This window comes from Oncorhynchus keta, chromosome 12 (genome assembly GCF_023373465.1).
Source record: "Oncorhynchus keta strain PuntledgeMale-10-30-2019 chromosome 12, Oket_V2, whole genome shotgun sequence".
NCBI classification, from domain to species: domain Eukaryota; kingdom Metazoa; phylum Chordata; class Actinopteri; order Salmoniformes; family Salmonidae; genus Oncorhynchus; species Oncorhynchus keta.
Genome location: NC_068432.1, coordinates 27,087,995 through 27,108,410, shown reverse-complemented (window position 1 = coordinate 27,108,410; position 20,416 = coordinate 27,087,995). Strand labels below are relative to the sequence as shown.

The 20,416-nt window shown below is 41.6% G+C and overlaps 1 protein-coding gene across 1 annotated transcript in view; it reads right to left on the bottom strand.

Moving 5' to 3' along the window:
* Positions 1-20,307, bottom strand: part of LOC118391192 (uncharacterized) — a 36,425-nt gene extending 16,118 nt beyond the window's left edge. The window contains exons 1-11 of the mRNA XM_035782311.2: positions 20,156-20,307; positions 19,721-19,965; positions 19,200-19,348; positions 14,694-14,822; positions 14,216-14,377; positions 13,905-14,040; positions 13,608-13,741; positions 13,253-13,412; positions 13,017-13,120; positions 12,702-12,797; positions 10,612-10,625 (exon numbers count right to left, since the gene is read on the bottom strand). Of these exons, the coding sequence (XP_035638204.2) occupies positions 10,612-10,625; positions 12,702-12,797; positions 13,017-13,120; positions 13,253-13,412; positions 13,608-13,741; positions 13,905-14,040; positions 14,216-14,377; positions 14,694-14,822; positions 19,200-19,348; positions 19,721-19,965; positions 20,156-20,257 (1,431 nt within the window). The 5' untranslated portion in view covers positions 20,258-20,307. The remainder of the gene's footprint in view (positions 1-10,611; positions 10,626-12,701; positions 12,798-13,016; positions 13,121-13,252; positions 13,413-13,607; positions 13,742-13,904; positions 14,041-14,215; positions 14,378-14,693; positions 14,823-19,199; positions 19,349-19,720; positions 19,966-20,155) is intronic.
* Between the last annotated feature and the right edge of the window lie 109 nt (positions 20,308-20,416).

Below are 20,416 nucleotides of genomic sequence, written 5' to 3'. Positions count from 1 at the left end.
ACCTTGACATTATATGTGTTGATTCGTTGAAGTTAAGTGTTTTAAACTTGTCTTAATTGTTAACTTAACTATTATTCAAGCTGAACTAGTTTTCATCTTGAAAAACAAACATACCTGATTCAACTCATTAAGGGCCTGATAATTAGTTGACAAGTTGAATCAGGTGTGTTTGTCCTGGGCTACAGTAAAACTGCACTGTTGAGGGTACTTGGGGACCGGAGTTGGGAACCACTGGCCTACAGTATGATGGCATTAACCTTTTGGACATGTGCAATGCACCCCTTGACGTTGTGCATCTGAAGTAGAGAATAGCTTAGCTCACACATTGTTTACATTGTTCTCAATTTAAAAACGATACCAGTAGACAATGTATGAGGCTAATTATTATACTATATTTTGTCAATGCCTTGTTCTAATATGAAATTGTTTAGTGCAAATCCAATAGAGGTCGGCCGATTATGATTTTTCAACGCCGATACCGATTATTGGAGAACCAAAAAAGCCGGTACCGATTAATCGGACGATTTCTATATACTAATTTGTAATAATGACAATTACACAATACTGAATGAACACTTTTATTTTAACTTAATGTAATACATAAATAAAATCAATTTAGTCTCAAATAAATAATGAAACATGTTCAATTTGGTTAAATAATGCAAAAACAAAGTGTTGGAGAAGAAAGTAAAAGTGCAATATGTGCCATGTAAAAAAGCTAACGTTTAAGTTCCTTGCTCAGAACATATGAAAGCTGGTGGTTCCTTTGAACTTCTTCGAGATAGGGGGCGCTCTTTTAATTTTTGGATAAAAATCGTTCCCGTTTTAAACAAGATATTTTGTCACGAAAAGATGCTCGACTATGCATGTAATTGACAGCTTTGGAAAGACAAAACTCTGACGTTTCCAAAACTGCAAAGATATTATCTGTGAGTGCCCCAGAACTAATGCTACAGGCGAAACCAAGATGAAGTTTCATACAGGAAATGCCCCAGATTCTGAAGGCGCTGTGTTCCAATGTCTCCTTATATGGCTGTGAATGCGCCAGGAATGAGCCTGCCCTTTCTGTCGTTTCTCCAAGGTGTCTGCAGCATTGTGACATATTTGTAGGCATATTATTGGAAGATTGACCATAAGAGACTACATTTACCAGGTGTCCGCCCGGTGTTCTGTGTCGAAATTATTGCGTAATCTCTAGGTCCATGCACGTTCCATTTCTTCAGAAGAGAAAGTCAACTGCCACGAAGGATTTATCATCGATAGATATGTGAAAAACACCATGAGGATTGATTCTAAACATCGTTTGCCATGTTTCTGTCGATATTATGGAGTTAATTTGGAAAAAAGTTTGCGTTTTAATGACTTAATTTTCAGTTTTTTTCTTACCCAAACGTGATGAAGAAAACGGAGCGATTTGTCAACACAAATAATCTTTTTGTAAAAACTGAACATTTGCTATCTAACTGAGAGTCTCCTCATTGAAAACATCTGAAGTTCTTCAAAGGTAAATGTTTTTATTTGAATGCTTTTCTGGTTTTTGTGAAAATGTTGCATGCTGAATGCCAGGCATAATCCTATGCTAGGCTATCAATACTGTTACACAAATGCTTGTTTTGCTATGGTTGAGAAGCATAGTTTGAAAATCTGAGATGACAGTGTTGTTAACAAAAGGCTAAGCTTGAGAGCAAATAGATTTATTTCATTTCATTTGCGATTTTCATGAATAGTTAACGTTGCGTTATGCTAATGAGCTTGCGGATAGATTTACACAATCGTGGATACAGGTTTTTTTTGTAGCTAAACGTGACGCAGAAAACGAAGCGATTTGTCCTAAACAAATAATCTTTCAGGAAAAACTGAACATTTGCTATCTAACTGAGAGTCTCCTCATTGAAAACATCCGAAGTTCTTCAAAGGTAAATGATTTTATTTGAATGCTTTTCTGGTTTTTGTGAAAATGTTGCCTGCTGAATGCTAACGCTAAATGCTACGCTAGCTATCAATAGCTATCAATACTGTTACACAAATGCTTGTTTTGCTATGGTTGAGAAGCATATTTTTGCTCAAAATCTGAGATGACAGTGTTGTTAACAAAAGGCTAAGCTTGAGAGCTAGCATATTGATTTCATTTCATTTGCGATTTTCATGAATAGTTAACGTTGCGTTATGGTAATGGGCTTGAGGCTGTAGTCACAATCCCGGATCCGGGATGGCTCGACGCAAGAAGTTAACATGAGTCTTCAATATTCCCAGGTAAGAAGTTTTAGGTTGTAGTAATTATAGGACTTTAGTAATTATTTCTCTCTATACCATTTGTATTTCATATACCTTTGACTATTGGATGTTCTTATAGGCACTATAGTATTGCCAGCCTAATCCCGGGAGTTGATAGGCTTGAAGTCATAAACAGCGCAATGCTTAAAGCACAGCGAAGAGTTGCTGGCAAATGCAGGAAAGTGCTGTTTGAATGAATGCTTACGAGACTGCTGCTGCCTACCACCGCTCAGTCAGACTGCTCTATCAAATATCAAATCATAGACTTAATTATAATATTATAACACACTGAAATACGAGCCTTAGGTCATTAATATGGTCATATCCGGAAACTATCATTTCGAAAACAAAATGTTTATTCTTTCAGTGAAATACCGAACCGTTCCATATTCTATCTAACGGGTGGCATCCCTAAGTCTACATAGTGCTGTTACATTGCACAACCTTCAATGTTATGTCATAATTATGTACAATTCTGGCAAATTAATTACAGTCTTTGTTAGGAAGAAATGGTCTTCTCACAGTTCGCAACGAGCCTGGCGGCCCAAACTGCTGCGTATACCCTGACTCTGCTTGCACAGAATGCAAGAGAAGTTACACAATTTCCCTCGTTTAAAGAAATTCATGTTAGCAGGCAATATTAACTAAATATGCAGGTTTAAAAATATATACTTGTGTATTGATTTTAAGAAAGGCCTCGGTGTTTATGGTTAGGTACACATTGGTGCAACAACAGTGCTTTTTTTACGAATGCGCTTGTTAAATCACCACCCGTTTGGCGAAGTAGGCTGTGATTCGATGACAAATTAACAGGCACCGCATCAATTATATGCAACGCAGGACAAGCTAGATAAACGAGTAATATCATCAACCATGTGTAGTTAACTAGTGATTATGTTAAGATTGCTTGTTTTTTATAAGATAAGCTTATGGCTAGCTAGCAACTTACCTTGGCTCCTTTCTGCACTCGCGTAACAGGTAGTCAGCCTGCCAAGCAGTCTCCTCGTGGAGTGCAGTGTAATCGGCCATAATCGGTGTCCAAAAAAGGACCTTCTCCCCCGATTGCTCATTTTGGCTGGGCCAGCTCTATGAAGAGTCTTGAGGTTTCCAAACTTCTTCCATTTATGAATGATGGAGGCTACTGTGTACTTGGGGACCTTCAATGCTGCAGGCATTTTTTGGTACCCTTCCCCAGATCTGTGCCTCGACACAATCCTGTCTCCAGAGTTCTACGGACAATTCCTTTGACCTTATGGCTTGGTTTTTGCTCTGACATGCACTGTCAACTGTGGGACCTTATATAGACAGGTGTGTGTCTTTCTATGTCATGTCCAATCAATTGAATTTATCATAGGTGGACTCCAATCAAGTTGTAGACACATCTCAAGGATGATCAATGGAAACAGGATGCACCAGAGCTCAATTTCCAGTCTCATAAAGGGTCTGAATACTTATGTAAATAGGGTATTTATTTTTTATAAATGTGTTTTAAAAAAACATTTAAAAGATTTTTGCTTCGTCATTATGGGGTATTGATAATGAAAAAACATAATTTAATCCATTAATTAATCCATAGAATAAGTCTGTGATGTAACAAAATGTGGAAAAGTCCAGGGGTCTGAATTCTCTCCAGAATGCACTATATATGGACATAATATTGTACAATTTGTGTCATTTCTACTCCCGCTCCTCCCCTAAGGTGGTAGATGTTGCCGGTACCGGTCCTGGGGTTCATCATTACGCTTGCCTGGCATAAATCGTTACGCTCCCCTTGTAACGGCTGTCTTGGGAAGAAGGTGAGGACCAAAGCACAGCGTGGCTAGTGTTCATCTTATTTAATGAAAAATCTGATCACTGAATAACAAACAACAAAGCGACAACCGAAACAGTTCTGTCTGGTGCAGACACACAAAGATTGAAAATAACCACCCACAAAACACAATCGAAAACTGTCACGCCTTGGTCATTGTATTTTGTGTTTTCGTTAATTGTTTGGTCAGGCCAGGGTGTGACCTGGGTTTATATGTTGTGGTTCGTATTGGGTTTTTTGTATTATTGGGATTACGGCTGAGTAGGGGTGTTGCATAGGCTTGGCTGCCTGAGGCGGTTCTCAATCAGAGTCAGGTGATTCTCGTTGTCTCTGATTGGGAACCGTATTTAGGTAGCCTGGTTTCGCTTTGTATTTCGTGGGTGATTGTTCCTGTCTCTGTGTAGTTTCACCGGATAGGCTGTAATTAGGTTTCACGTTCCGTTTGTTGTTTTGTATTTTGTATCGTTATTTCATGTGTCACTTTTTCTATTAAAGTCATGAGTAACCACCACACTGTATTTCGGTCCGACTCTCTTTCTACAAACGAAGAACGACGTTACAAAAACAGTCTCCCTAAATATGGTTCTCAATCAGGGACAACGATTGACAGCTGCCTTGAGAACCGTACCAGGCCAAACACAGAAATAGAAAATCATAGAAAAACTAACATAGACAACCCACCCAACTCACGCCCTGACCATACTAAAACAAAAGACAAAACAAAGGAACTAAGGTCAGAACGTGACACCCCTGAACGTCATCATGATACTCACCTGGTCCTGATTACCTCCCCTATGTCTGTCACTCACTTTGGTTCTTTCCTCAGTAAGCATTGTTCCTGTGTCTATGCGTTGATGCTACTGTTATGTTGTCTCGTTTCATGTTTGTTGTTTTTTAAACGTTTCACTTGCAACTGGTTGTTGACTCTCAGTGTCTGGAACATCTCCTGGCTTACCATCTGTTCGTCAAAGCTGAGAAGTGCCAATTTCATCAGAGGGCTGTCTCCTTAGGCTACCAAATCAGCCCGCAGGGAGTGAGGATGGGCAATAAAAAGGTAGATGCAGTCAGGTCATGGCAAGTCCCAAGCACCATAAAGGGGTTACATCAGTTTTGGGGGTTTGCCAACATCTACTGCCATTTCATCAGGAATTTCAGCTCCGCCACCGCTCCTCTCAACTCTCTCCTTAAGGATGGTCCCCGTAGGTTGGTGTGGAGCCCAGCAGCCGACGAGGCCTTCTGTCTACTCAAGGTACGTTTCAAATCCGCCCCATTGGTCAAACACCCAGATCCCACGATATACTTTGTGGTGGAGGTGGATGCTTCAGAGGTGGGCGTGGGGGAAGTTCTGTCTCAAAGACAGGGTTATCCACAGAAATTGTACCCGTGTGCATATTACTCTAAGAAACTGTCCCTGCGGAGAGGAATTGCGACGTCGGTAATCGAGAGCTCCTGGCGGTGAAGTTGGCATTAGAGGAGTGGAGACACTGACTGGAGGGTTCCAAGGAACCATTTCTCATCCTCACCAACCATCGGAACCTGGAGTACATACGGACAGCGAGGAGGCTGAATCTGTGCCAAGCTGATTCTACGATTCGGGAGAGAGTCCTGTCCATAATGCTCCTATAATCCCATCCTCCCGAGTTGTAGCTGCTGTGGTCTGGGATGTAGATGTGGACATCCGCCAGGCTCTGGAGAGGGAGCCCGCACCCACTAACTGTCCTCCCGAGGACCTCAATGTTCCAACGGGGATAAGGGACCGGCTGCTGACCTGGGCACACACAGCTGTTGTCGCTGGACATCCAGGTATTTCTCGCACTACCCAATCCATCTCTGAGAAATAATGGTGGCCCACCTTGGCTCAGGATGTCACTTGTGACGTCAACTTCTGTTCCGAATGTGCCCAAACCAAATCCCCCCGGAACGCTCCAGCAGGGAAAATCTTTTTTCTTCCCGTGCCTCATCTTCCCTAGTCCGATCTATCCCATTGACTTTGTTACTAATCTACGCTCCTCTGACTGTTTCACCACCATTTTGGTGGTTGTGGATAGATTTTCAAAATCCTGTCGTTTACTCCCTCTGTCTGGTCTTCCTACTGCTCTCCAGGTCTCTGAAGCTCTATTCCAGCAGGTCTTCTGGCATTATGGCCTTCCAGGCGACATCGTCTCTGACCATGTGCCCCAATTCACATGACTGTTCAAGGTTCTCCGGAGGGTCAACGATGTAACATATATGGTGACAACATCCCAGGCACTACCGTATCTCACCTCCTTTTCATGTCTCCCTTCTCAGGCCGGTGGTTCTTGGTCCTCTAGCTGATGCAGTACCCCACGAAACCCCTCCACCCCCCTGGATATCGAGGGGAGTCCGGCCTATTCCGTCAGATCTCTACTGGAATCCCGATGTCGTGTGTGTCGGCTCCAGTATCTGGTGGACTGGGAGGGGTATGGCCCAGAGGAGCGGTGTTGGGTTCCGGTGGAGGACATTTTGGATCCCAATGTCATCCATGATTTCCAACTTCGCCGCCCGGACTGGCCCGCTCCTTGTCATCATTGTTCCTGTGCTTATGCGTAGACGATACTGTTATATTATTATTATTATTATGTTGTCTCGTTTCATGTTTGTTATTTTTAGTATATGTTTCATCTGCACCTGATTCTCGACTCTCAGCGTCTCTGTTACAATTTGCTTCTCACCTTTTCATGGTCATGGCTAGAAGGGACCCAGCTTTTGTCAAATTAACACAAAATCCTAAGGTTAGGATAGTTAGGTTAAGGTTATGAAAAGAGTTTGATTTTTGTATTTTAGCTAACCCTAACGTTTTACATTAATTTGATAAAAAAACTGGATCCCTTTTAGCCAGGACCCCTTTTTGGGCTAGATTACATGGTTGCTTTCAAGACTCTATCATTTTTTTATTGATATGTTCGCAGTTTTAGTAGAGTAGGCCTATCCTACCATCATATTAAAATTCTACTACAATTCTACTACAGTCAGATAAAGTGTAGTAGAATTGCAATAAGTGTTTAGCAAAGGCCACATCTCTTATATAGCCTAAAAACCTATGCCACTACTCGCTTATTAATAGCCTAAATGATCACTATCGAATCTACTCATCACATTAATAATAGTAGGCTTACATTAGTCTGCAAATGTGATGCTAGAGACATGCAATCCTTTGTTATAAAGGGGCATTTTTAAGGTGGAAAAATTTCTTCCCCAAAACTTGAAACTCAAGCAACACATGCTAATAGCTAGACTACAAGCTATCGAGCTAACTTAGTCTTGTTGTTAACACCTGCTTAGCATACCAGGAAAACTAAACTCGAAGTCGATCAGACTTGACCTAACCATTGATGAAATGATTTTAGCAAACCATGTATTGACAGCTGTCGGGGTTCAGGTCTTGACAGACAGAAAGGTTTCTTAGCTTTTGTGACGTTTCTTGAGTCATGTCATTCGTGTCAAGAAAGGTGTTTCATGATTGTGGGGAATCTGTCAAAAATAAAAAAATCCTGTTGTCTTTCCTGCCTTATTAGAGCAGCCAAATTCACCACAGATGACCATGGTGATGAATCAACTAGTTTTAGGCACTGTTGTCATGCAGTTTGGGGTAGCCACTCGGCTGTTGTTGTCAGAAGAATTAATGCGGTGGTCTTCCAACATGGCCACCAGGAGGCTTTTTATATCAACTGCAAGCCCTCTATGGACGCGACCCAGTCGTTCTTTCTAAATGTTCCATTACCAATGATGGCTAGCTGTCAGGGTTTACCAGAATTGGACCCAGAAGCAGACCAGGACAAGGTGAGTATAAAGATGGTGAGTATTTATTAATCAATGAGGACGTGGAGGTAGATAGTTCCGGGTGGAGGAGCGGGCAGCGGAGGTGGGTTGATGGGATAGGCTCGATAGGTGGATAGGCTGATCCAATGGATAACAACACACTGGTGACGAGCAGACAGGGATGGGGTATGGGTTCTGGGTGGAGGAGAGGGCAGCGGAGGTGGGTTGATGGGAGTGGATAGGCAGATCCAATGGATAACAACACACTGGCGACGAGCAGACAGGGATGGGGAATGGGTTCCAGGTGAATGGCTGTAGACAAAACAAACAGCGGTAAGTTAAAGGGAAGCAAGACGTACAAAACAATAAAACAAAACAAACTCTATAAACTGGAGGCTGGTTCGTGGGCACAACATACTGTTCATGGCTAACGATCCGGCAGGGAATGGATGTCAGGTCAGAGCTTTTGAAGGGGAGAGGTGATGATCAGGACAGGTGTGCAGATTACTGATGGGATACAGGTGCGGGTGAACATCGATCTCCCAACAAGCTAATTCGCCCGGCAACCAGGCAGGGTGCGTTCCAGGACACCGGAAACACACTCCAGGACAGAAACACAGGCAAACACAGACTCAGGAAGCGGGATTCGTGACACTAGCAATGTTCTTATCCCTTGATTGCTACCTAGCCAACAGCACAGTCAGAATAACAGCAAAGTAGCTGCATTTGTGTTTGTTTATGCAGTTTTGTAGTGATTTTTTTGTAGTGATTTTTTTGTGATTTTTTTCTAGTGACATCCATAACAATGAGCTAATGATGTGCGATTTCACCTGGTATAGGAAATGTGCTTTCTTGCCAGGCCGCTGATCTGAAGAGAGAGCCAACTACACAGCTAAACTTAATTTAGCTGGAATGACATTTTGTGTTTTTCTATTGACATTTCTTTGTATATATCAAAATATATATCAATAAAAATGATGCGGATTCATGATTTTGACTGGCTGAGAAAGGCTGCCAGCCTGTCTGTCTCATTACCATAGGACAGCTGGAGATCGAATTTCAGTATTGAAACAATGTTGCAAATGTCACAGAGACAGACAGCAAGGTTATTACAAATCTCCGCTGTTGAAAACCAAATGCTAGTCTAAAGGAAATGCGGCATAATGCAGCATTGTTTCTACAGTGTAGATCTAGTATATAAATTGCCCGGCTGAGCTGATGAGAAAGTGGATTGCGCATTCAGATGGGAAAGAGTAAATAGGCATTTCAACATCATTTGTGGAATAGACACCAGCTGGAATGCAGTTTTAATCCATTTATTTTTATTTTTACCTTTATTTAACCAGGCAAGTCAGTTAAGAACAAATTCTTATCTTCAATGACGGCCTAGGAACAGTGGGTTAACTGTTCAGGGGCAGAACGACAGATTTGTACCTTGTCAGCTCGGGGGTTTGAACTTGCAACCTTCCGGTTACTAGTCCAACGCTCTAACCACTAGGCTACCCTGCCGCCTCAATCAGCATCCAGGATTAGACTCAGCCGTTGTATAAATCTCTTTGTTTAATTTCCCCTTCACAACAAGATGTTTGACAGCAGTGATCCTCCCAGAGCTGGAGGTTGGAAATGTATTACAGACAAAACAATTCCACAAGAATCTTTGAAGCTTTGGATAGAACACTGATGACATCTCTGCACTCATCAATTTAGCAATTGCTCCTTGGTGCTTTACGCACATGAAGCATCATTCTTGGCTCACTGATATACAGTTATTATGACTGATGTGTAGCCTATAGACTCATCGCTTATAATTGTCTAATTGCTTACCTTGCTTAATCAAACATTTCACTTCATAATACACAGGTTACAACTGTGCTATAACTGCTATTATATGTTTTATGCGTTGCCTCTTGTTGACTCTTCTAGAACTGCACTGTTGGTTAAGGGCTTGTAAGTAAGCATTTCACGGTAGTCTACACTTGTTGTGTTCAGCGCATGTGACAAAGTTGATTTGATTTGTCATTACTTTATGTGAACAATTAAAGCTATATCACTCTTGGTCAGCCGATTGTGTAATGGAGCCTATGAGAATTACCTGTTTGCCAATAACCTAGACCAGACATGAATGGAACATGACGGAAGACGAGTGTGTGTTGTGTAGCCTACCTCCATAGTCATATTGGCTTAGTTGTGATGGTAAGAAGAATTTAACATTTGGCATTGATCAATGCCTACTTACAACACAAACCAAAACGACGAATGTAAATGTTGTATCCCAAAGTCGGATGCATACTGAATTTGGTTAGGGTTAAAAACCTCAAATCAAGTATGAAGAACTTTACTTCTCTCTGTGATCAAACAAATAAAAGCAAGTTAGGTTGGTGTGTTTTAGCTGGCCATTGCCATTAGGGAAGTACGGTATTGCTGGGAATACGTGAGTCAGCTGCTAGATCTGGATTGGAAAACTGGGGGAAATCCTGAATCCCCCAAATGACGTGTAGCTAATCTGACACCCACTCCTACACCAAGAGCCCTGTGATATGCACAACTGTCAATCTAAAGTACTTTAAGTAGGCTTTGAAGGACACGCTAAAGTACAAGAATAGCCCGAGGGGAGAGAGGTTTCTCTGAAAATGTTTACTTTACTCATGCCCAGACAGGCAAGACTCAGGATGCGTTACCATTATACTGTATGACTGGCTTCTGACGTCCTGATGCGGAATACAGCAAATTTGCATACAGCCTCTAACATACAGGATACACACTGAAATTTACACAACATGTAAAAACATTAAAAAAGGATTGAGAAGAAAATAATTATATTGTTCGCTTATTATTTAAAGTTGCGAGTTAATTAAATCCAAGCAAGCATTCGGAACGGCCTACCACGTTGCGGCTGAGGCGTTGTTGCTCCAAGACGTATCCACTTCACAATAACATCACTTACAGTTGACCGTGGCAGCTCTAACAGGGCAGAAATTTGACAAATGTACTTGTTGGAAAGGTGCCATCAAATGACGGTGCCATGTTGAAAGTCACTGAACTCTTCAGTATGGGCCAATCTACTGCCAATGTTTGTCTATGGAGATTGTATAGCTGTGTGCTCAATTTGATACACCTGTCAGCCACGGGTCTATCTGAAATAGCCAAATCCACTAATTTGAAGGGATGTCCACATGTTGGTTGTATATTTGTTTAAGTTAATTGTTTGGTAAAGTTGTCTTAGGTTTCATCAGAAAAGGGTTCAAATGAACATCTATGCTTCATAATGTTTCCACCATAAGTCCACCATAGTTCTGTATACTTCTGTATACTTCTGGTCCCTTTTTTGGACACTGTGTTAGCTAACCTCCAGACGAGGTTCAATGCCATACAACTCTCCTTCCGTGGCCTCCAACAACTACAAATACCTAGGTGTCTGGTTAGACTGTAAACTCTCCTTCCAGACTCACATTAAGCATCTCCAATCCAAAATGAAATCTATAATTGGCTTCCTATATCGCAACAAAGCATCCTTCACTCATGCTGCCAAACATACCCTCGTAAAACTGACCATCCTACCGATCCTCGACTTCGGTGATGTCATCTATAAAATAGCCTCCAACACTCAACAAATTGAGTGCAGTCTATTGAGTCCATCTGTTTTGTCACCAAAGCCCCATACACTACCCACCATTGCGACCTGTACGCTCTCGTTGGTTGGCCCTCGCTTCGAACTCGTCGCCAAACCCACTGGCTACAGGTTATCTACAAGTCTCTGTTAGGTAAAGCCCTGCCTTATCTTAGCTCACTGGTCACCACAACAGCACCCACCCGTAGCACGCGCTCCAGCAGGTATATCTCACTGGTCACCCCCAAAGCCAATTCCTCGTTTGGTCGTCTTTCCTTCCAGTTCTTTGCTGCCAATGGCTGGAACGAACTACAAAAATCACTGAAGCTGGAGACTAATATCTCCCTCACTAGATTTAAGCACCAGCTTTCAGAGCAGCTCACAGATCACTGCACCTGTACATAGCCCATCTGTAAACAGCCCATTTACCTACCTCATCCCCATACAGTATTTATTTTATCATGCTTCTTTGCACCCCAGTGTCTCTAACCTCCATGTGTAACTCTGTGTTGTCTGCTCACACTGCTATGCTTTATCTTGGCCAGGTCGCAGTTGCAAAATCAACTAGCCTACCTGGTTAAATAAAGGTGAAATATATATATTTTTTAAACTTGCACATTCATCTTCTGAACATCTACCATTCCAGTGTTTAATTTCTAGATTGTAATTACTTCGCCACCATGGCCTATTTATTGCCTTAACTCCCTTATCTTACCTCATTTGCACTCACTGTATATAGACTTTTTGTTTTCTATTTTTCGACTGTATTATTGACTGTATGTTTTGTTTATTTCATGTGTAACACTGTGTTGTTGTATGTGTCGCATAGCTATGCTTTATCTTGGCCAGGTCACAGTTGCAAATGAGAACTTGTTCTCAACTAGCCTACCTGGTTAAATAAAGGTGAAATAAAAAATAATAGTAAAAGCCAAAAACAAAGAATCACAAAAACTTGGAATTTATTTGAATATGCAACATATACAAATATGTTCGGACTATATTCAAAACATTCATGTTTTCAGATTATTTAGTCAAGAAAAATATAAAATAATTTAGATACATAAATATATATTTAAATAGATATATAGCAATAATATTTCAGAGAAAACAAATCTGTAAAATCTCCCAAAAATACAACAACTTCATGTTTGAAACAACTTTGTCATTTGGCTAAATTCATCATTGTTCACGGCTGCTTCTTAAGCGTTGCATCATGGTCGATGGTCTAACAAGGCAGGAAGTAGTTGTTTCCTAGCACGCGGAACTGTCTTCTGGTCCTCATGTTGTATTCAAACATGTAAGGGCCACTATAGAGGTAGGTGAAGCCTAAAAACCATATAGGGTAGAGAGGTTAGCGACATGCCACACTGACAAACTATCAATGCTCAAGAAAATCTCAAATATGACTTAAAAGGACTATTCAGGGGACTTTCTTATATTCAATGAATACTTTAGAAGGTAGGAAATAATATTTTGTATATTTACGTCTCCTTGGCTTGTCACAACTTGGCACAGTTGTGTGCTTAGATGCTGTATCGCACTCACCTCGGACTTGGAAGGCTGCAGTCACTTTGCTTGTCATGCCTGGGAACTGTTCATCCACACGCTTGGGGAAACCTCTGTCCATGCTTTTCATTTCCTCATCGTAACTACGGTAACAACAATATTAGTGAGATTGTGATACTCTTGACATAAAAATACAGTATAATGGCAACATACAGTACATAGAAAAGGTGACCAAAAATTACATCGCTTGTATTGATATACTAGACTCCACTAACCTGTAGTAGTTGTCGCCAACAAAGAACAAGGTCTTGCGAGAATGTTCATCGTACAGGGCGGCATCAACTTTATTCACGGTCCTGGGCAGACCCAAGCTCTTCAGGTTTCTGGGATAGCCGGGGACGATGTCATAGCCATAGAGAGCCCAGACCTGATGGTCTGCAGGGACAGAGACAGAGTATTACTGAGATATGACTCCAATTAAACAGCTTAATGCATTCACACAGTATTCATTACAGGCAAAGAGTGAGGCTAGCACTGATATGGCTGTAGCCTCCACAGTTGTTGTCTAGACACCATGTGGAGACTACAGCCATACAAGGGCTAATTTGAGGCAATTGGTGACTGCAATACCTTTAAAGAGGAACACTCTGTCAGATAGCTGGCTCTCATAAGCAGCATTGATGTTGTCAGGGAGTTCAGGCCAGAAAGTCTTGATGAGGTTCTGATGTGGTTTGCTGCTCTGAGGGTAAATACGCCAAAAGAACCTAAAGATGAAGGGAGGTCATCAGAACGTTAGAGCTCTGGATCACAGATTAAAAGGCAACCATTTTGTTTCTCTGGGAAACAGTGTCATTCATAGACTGTGTCTGAGCTGTAGGTTACCATAAGTCACTGAACATCTGATCTAGGCTACATGATGTGCTGTACCTGCCCTTGAAGAACATCTTCTCCCCACGCAGAGTGGTGACAGCATCCAGGACCAGTGTGGGGTCACAGGCATCAGGGGTGGAAACAGGTGTAGGGTCGGGCTTATCTGGGTTGGGGTTAACATCTGGGTTTGGGCCTGGAGGACACAGATACTCATTAGTTCCGGTTCCAATATTGGAAAGTCTCATAAAATGAGTTACTTGGAGATTTTTAGCATGAGCCTTTTTGTTAGTCAGTCAAAAGAAGTGGAATACAGCAATATAAATGTAAATCAAACAGGTCAGAAAGAGAAAAGATCATTTAATACTGACCGTATATGTACTGGATACCGGTGACATCATCACGAGGCAGAGAGAAGGTGCTGGGATCTGTGTAGCTGTACACTGGGAACATCAGCGCTCCAGGGTCGTTGGAGTGGCTGAGACCCAGGGAATGGCCAAACTCATGGGCAGCCACCAAGAACAGGTTGTACCCTATATGATGAAAATATATCATTCTTCTATTCTGTCTGTTGTGGACATTTTCATGACATTTACATTTTAGCAGACACTTTTAACCAGAGCGACTTACAAAAGCTATTAGGATTAAGTGCCTTGTTCAAGGGCACATTGATGTATTTTTCACCTAGTCGACTTGGTTATTCAAATCAGCAACCTTTCTGTTACTGACCCAATGCTCTTAACCGCTAGGCTATCTGACACTTCACCCAGGATTGTCCTACATTTGAAACAGGGTAATGTAGTAAATTAAGTTATGTTCCACATTTATTGTTGTGATAGAGGTTCTCACCTCTGGTTGAGCTGAAGGTGAAGTACTCATCATCATCAAAATGAGCATCTCCTCCAATGTCAGCGCCGGGGGAGAAGGCATGGGCCAGGGTGCCTTCAGGACCATCGAAGGGGTAGAAATCACCATGATCTACACAGACAGGATAAATAATAGTATGAGCCATCAGAGATGAGGACAAATGCATACTGTATAAAAAAAAAGAATTATTTATGTTAGTTTCTCAAACCGATGCACTTATAGGGGCCCAATGTAATAAGGCAAAGTGACTCGAATAACACTCTTTCAACTCGTCAAACTGTAGACAGATTACAGTGAGGGGGACAAGCAGTGATATGATACTGATGTCATGTGTTTTTTTTTTTTATGAGTGGTGGTGATGTTGGTTATGTAAGTGGGATGGGGCGTAGGGTGTTTCAAAGCTTTTAGTCAGGGAATACTGTCATAATGTCTGAATATACCTGCACCGTGCTCTGACAGGAGGAATGTAAAGAGAGGATCCTCCACAGGTACTGTATCTCCCGCTCTCCCTTTCTAACCCTGCTACTCAAACATCCTGAGAGCTTTAAGTGTCCGTCTTTCATGTTTCAGTTTTGAAGACCCACTTCAGCCTCCCTACCTTAGTTATCACCTGATTTACCTCACAAAAGGTGATTTTAGTAGATGGTGCAGGGCTCCTAATTACATGGAACAAGTTGGGGTTGGCCTTTCCACTATTGCTTCTCTGTTGTTGCCATAAACAAGGGGGAAGCCAATGATATCAGAGTGCACCCACCAGACCAACTGAATTTAGAAATTGTGTTAAAAAAAACACTATTTTGTTTTTTCACCCTTAGTGTGTGTACTTTACTCAGTGGTGTAAAGTACTTAAGTAAAAAATACTTTAAAGTACTACTTAAGTTGTTTTTTGGGGTACCTGTACTCACTTATATTTTATATCTACTTCACTACATTCCTAAAGAAAATGTACTTTTTACTCCATACATTTCCCTGACACCCAAAAGTACTTACATTTTGAATGACTAACAGGACAGGAAAATGGTCAAATTCGCACACTTATCAACAGAACATCCCTGGTCATCCCTATTGCCTCTGATCTGGTGGACTAAACAATGCTTCTTCGGCTTCTTTTGTCCGAGTGTTGGAGTGTGCCCCTGGTTATCAGTGAATAAATGGTGCAATCTAGTTTGTTTAAAATAGAGAATTTGAAATGATTTAAACTTTTACTTTCAACACTTAAGTATATTTGAGCAATTACATATACTTTTGATACTTAAGTATATTCAAAACCAAATACTTTTAGACTTTTATAGTAGTATTTTACTGGATGGCTTTCACTTTTACTTGAGTAATTGTCTCTTAAGGTATCTTAACTTTTACTCAAGTATGACAATTGGGTACTTTTTCAACGACTGACTACTAATTATACTTGGAATTATGTTTTTCAACAAAGAAATAAAATATGTATATATAAACTCAGCAAAAAATGAAACATCCCTTTTTCAGGGCCCTGTCTTTCAAAGATAAATTGTAAAAATCCAAATAACTTCACAGATCTTCATTGTAAAGGTGTTAAACACATGCTTGTTCAATGAACCATAAACAATTAATGAACATGCACCTGTGGAACTGTCATTAAGACACGAACAGCTTACAGACAGTAGGCAATTAAGGTCACAGTTCTGAAAACTTAGGACACTAAAGAGAACTTTCTACTGACTCTGAAAAACACCAAAAGGAAGATGCCCAGGGTCCCTGCACATCTGCGTTAACATGCCTTAGGCATGCTGCAAGGAGGAATGAGGACTGCAGATGTGGCAAGGGCAATAAATTGCAATGTCCGTACTGTGAGACACCTAAGACAGAGCTACAGGGAGACAGGACGGACAGCTGATCGTCCTCGCAGTGGCAGACCACGTGTAACACCTGCACAGGATCGGTATATCCGAACATCACACCTGTGGGACAGGTACAGGATGGCAACAACAACTGCCTGAGTTACAACAGGAACACACAGTCCCTCCATCAGTGCTCATACTGTCCGCAATAGGCTGAGAGAGGCTGGACTGAGGGCTTGTAGGCCTGTTGTAAGGCAGGTCCTCACCAGACATCACCGGCAGCAACGTCACCTATGGGCACAAATCCACCGTCGCTGGACCAGACAGGACTGGCAGAAGTGCTCTTCACTGACGAGTCGCGGTTTTGTTTCCCCAGGGGTGATGGTCGGATTCGCGCTTATCGTCGAAGGAATGAGCGTAACACTGAGGCCTGTACTCTGGAGCGGGATCAATTTGGAGGTGAAGGGTCCGTCATGGTCTGGGGCGGTGTGTCACAGCATCATCGGCCTGAGCTTGTTGTCATTGCAGGCAATCTCAACGCTGTGCGTTACAGGGAAGACATCCTCCTCCCTCATGTGGTACCCTTCCTGCAGGCTCATCCTGACATGACCCTCCAGCATGACAATGCCACCAGCCATACTGCTCGTTCTGTGTGTGATTTCCTGCAAGACAGGAATGTCAGTGTTCTGCCATGGCCAGCAAAGAGCCTGGATCTCAATCCCATTGAGCACATCTGGGACCTGTTGGATCGGAGGGTGAGTGCTAGGGCCATTCCCCCCAGAAATGTCCAGGAACTTGCAGGTGCCTTGGTGGAAGAGTGGGGTAACATCTCACAGCAAGAACTGGCTAATCTGGCACAGTCCATGAGGAGGAGATGCACTGCAGTAATTAATGCAGCGGGTGTCCACACCAGATACTGACTGTTACTTTTGATTTTGACCCCCACTTTGTTCAGGGACACATGAATAGGAAATATAGTAAAGACTTTGACAAGGTTATAAATAATGATTTTTAATTTAAATAATTATTGTGTCCTTCAAACTTTGCTTTCGTCAAAGAATCCACCATTTTCAGCATTTACAGTCTTGCAGATCTTTGGCATTCTAGTTGTCAATTTGTTGAGGTAATCTGAAGATATTTTACCCCATGCTTCCTTTTATTTATTTTTATTTTATTTCACCTTTATTTAACCAGGTAGGCAAGTTGAGAACAAGTTCTCATTTACAATTGTGACCTGGCCTGAAGCACCTCCCGCATGTTGGATTGGCTTGATGGGCTCTGCTTCTGTACCATACGGTCAAGCAGTTCCCACAACACCTCAATAGGGTTGAGATCCAGTGACTGTGCTGGCCACTCCATTATAGACAGAATACCAGCTGACTGCTTCTTCCCTAAATAGTTCTTTCATATTTTGGAGCTGTGCTTTGAGTCATTGTCCTGTTGTAGGAGGATATTGGCTCCAATTAAGCACTGTCCACAGAGTATGGCATGGCATTGCAAAATGGAGTGATAACCTTCCTTCTTCAAGATCCCTTTTACCCTGTACAATCTCCCCCTTTACCACCACCAAAGCACCTCCATACCATCACATTGTCTCCATCATGCTTGACAGATAGCGTCAAGCACTCCTCCAGCATCTTTTCATTTTTTATGCCTCTCACTAATGGTCTTCTTTGTGATCCGAACACCTCAAACTTAGATTTGTCTGTCAATAACACGTTTTTCCAATCTTCCTCTGTCCAGTGTCTGTGTTCTTTTGCCCATCATTATTTTATTTTTATTGGTCATTCTGAGATGTATTTTTCTTTGTAACTCTGCCTAGAAGGCCAGCATCCCGGAGTCGCCTCTTCACTGTTGTCATTGAGACTGGTGTTTTGTGGGTACTATTTAATGAAGCTGCCAGTTGAGGACTTGTGAGGCGTCTGTTTCTCAAACTAGACACTAATGTACTTTCTTGGCAGTTTCTCACATGAAATAGCCTTCATTTCTCAGAACAAGAATAGACTGATGAGTTTCAGAAGAAAGTTATTTGTTTCTGGCCATTTTGAGCCTGTAATCGAACCCAGAAATCCTGATGCTCCAGACACTAAAGTAATCTAAAGAAGGCCAGTTGTATTGCTTCTTTAATCACCGCACCAGTTTTCAGCTGCGCTAACATAATTGCAATTACCCTTTTAAAATTATAAACTTGGATTAGCTAACACAACGTGCCATTGGAACACAGGAGTGATGGTTGCTGATAATGGGCCTCTGTACGCCTATGTAGATATTCCATGTATAATCAGCCGTTTCCAGCTACAGTAGTCATTTACAACATTTACAATGTCTACACTGTATTTCTGATCAATTTGATGTTATTTTAATGGATAAAAAATGTGTTTTTCTTTCAAAAACAAGTACATTTGTAAGTGACCCAAAACCTTTGAAAAGTAGTGTGTATATATGGAGTGGATCTTTAAATGTATACATTCTTAGTGTACATGTACAGCATGACATGTTGGTGCATCAGACCAATGGTCTTTTACCAATAGTATTGTTATAATAGGTTATTTGTAGCTTTGACAAACATTCAGAATCCCATCCAAGTAATTCCAGGTTACACTTTCTAAATATTTAATGAATTATGTTTCAGTTGGTCACATTAACATTGTGTAAAATAAAAGTTTCTTACTTCTGTTGCCGAAGGAGATCATGATGTCAGCGGTGCCGCGGTAGATACGGGTGAACCTCAGGGGGGAGACCTTGGCCCACACCTGTAGTGCTCTCTCTATGGAGTTGTCCACCTCAGCCACAGACATGTCAGGAGTGTAGTTCTCAATTCTGAAAAAGACAATACACCAACAGTCAACATTGAGAAAAATATTTCTCAATGTTGAATTTTTTGGGGGGGTTTGTTAAGCAAACCCTGACTTTGGCCTATCACTCACAGTGTCTCTGTGTATAATTTGATGTTTGCAAATACAAAACCTTTATGATTGACTCATTTACATTTTCTTTTACATTTGAGTCATTTTGCAGATGCTCTTATCCAGAGCGACCTACCGTGGTGAGTGCAACAAACAGTTTGGTGTAGTTTAGTGTTTTTCTCAAGGTTTACAGACAACCTAATTGGTATTGCAAATAACTAAATGTTAACATTACAAACCCTATTTTTGCTCACCATGGTCAACTTGTTTTTCTCACTCCTCTCACCTGTAGGTAAGCTGGTTTGTTGGCCACTTAAGGTTATTGAAGGTGGTGAATCGGCCGAGTTGGACGTCAGGTAACCCGCAGCGTGGCTTCTTCATCATCTTTACGGTCTCAGCGTCCAAGGTTCCTGTCACCTTGAGGCCAAAGAACCTCTGCATCTCGCTGACTTTCCTGCTCCGCTGGCTGGGCCCCCGTCTGAACATTGGACCCGTCTCCTCCGTCAGGTTAAAGAACTTCTTCAGGTACGTCTACAGAAAACACGGCAAGCATGATGTTATAATGATAGTACCATTTACTACAGTGTTATGAATATAATATAACACATTCAACCTGACTGAAGCCATATGAAGTTACATGAACACGTCTGTTCCATCATAATATTTTCAGTTGTAAAACCCATAAAGACCTTCCTTCCAAAATATTTGACAATAATCATACCTCTGCAAGGGCTTCATCTTCTTCAGTAGGTGGCAATATTGGCAAAGAGTAAACCACTATTGCCAGGTTGACTAGTAGTAAGCACAGATTGAAAGTCTTCATGATGCTTCTTCCTTGAGAGCTTCTTGTTTGTGTGGTGTGTGGCCAGGGGATGTCTTATATATGCTTACAGCATGGGAAGTTGAGCAATGTCTCAGGTGAGTAATCGCTGTCAAAACCCACTCCATCAAGCAAGAGGAAGGAAATCAAGGTGATGACATC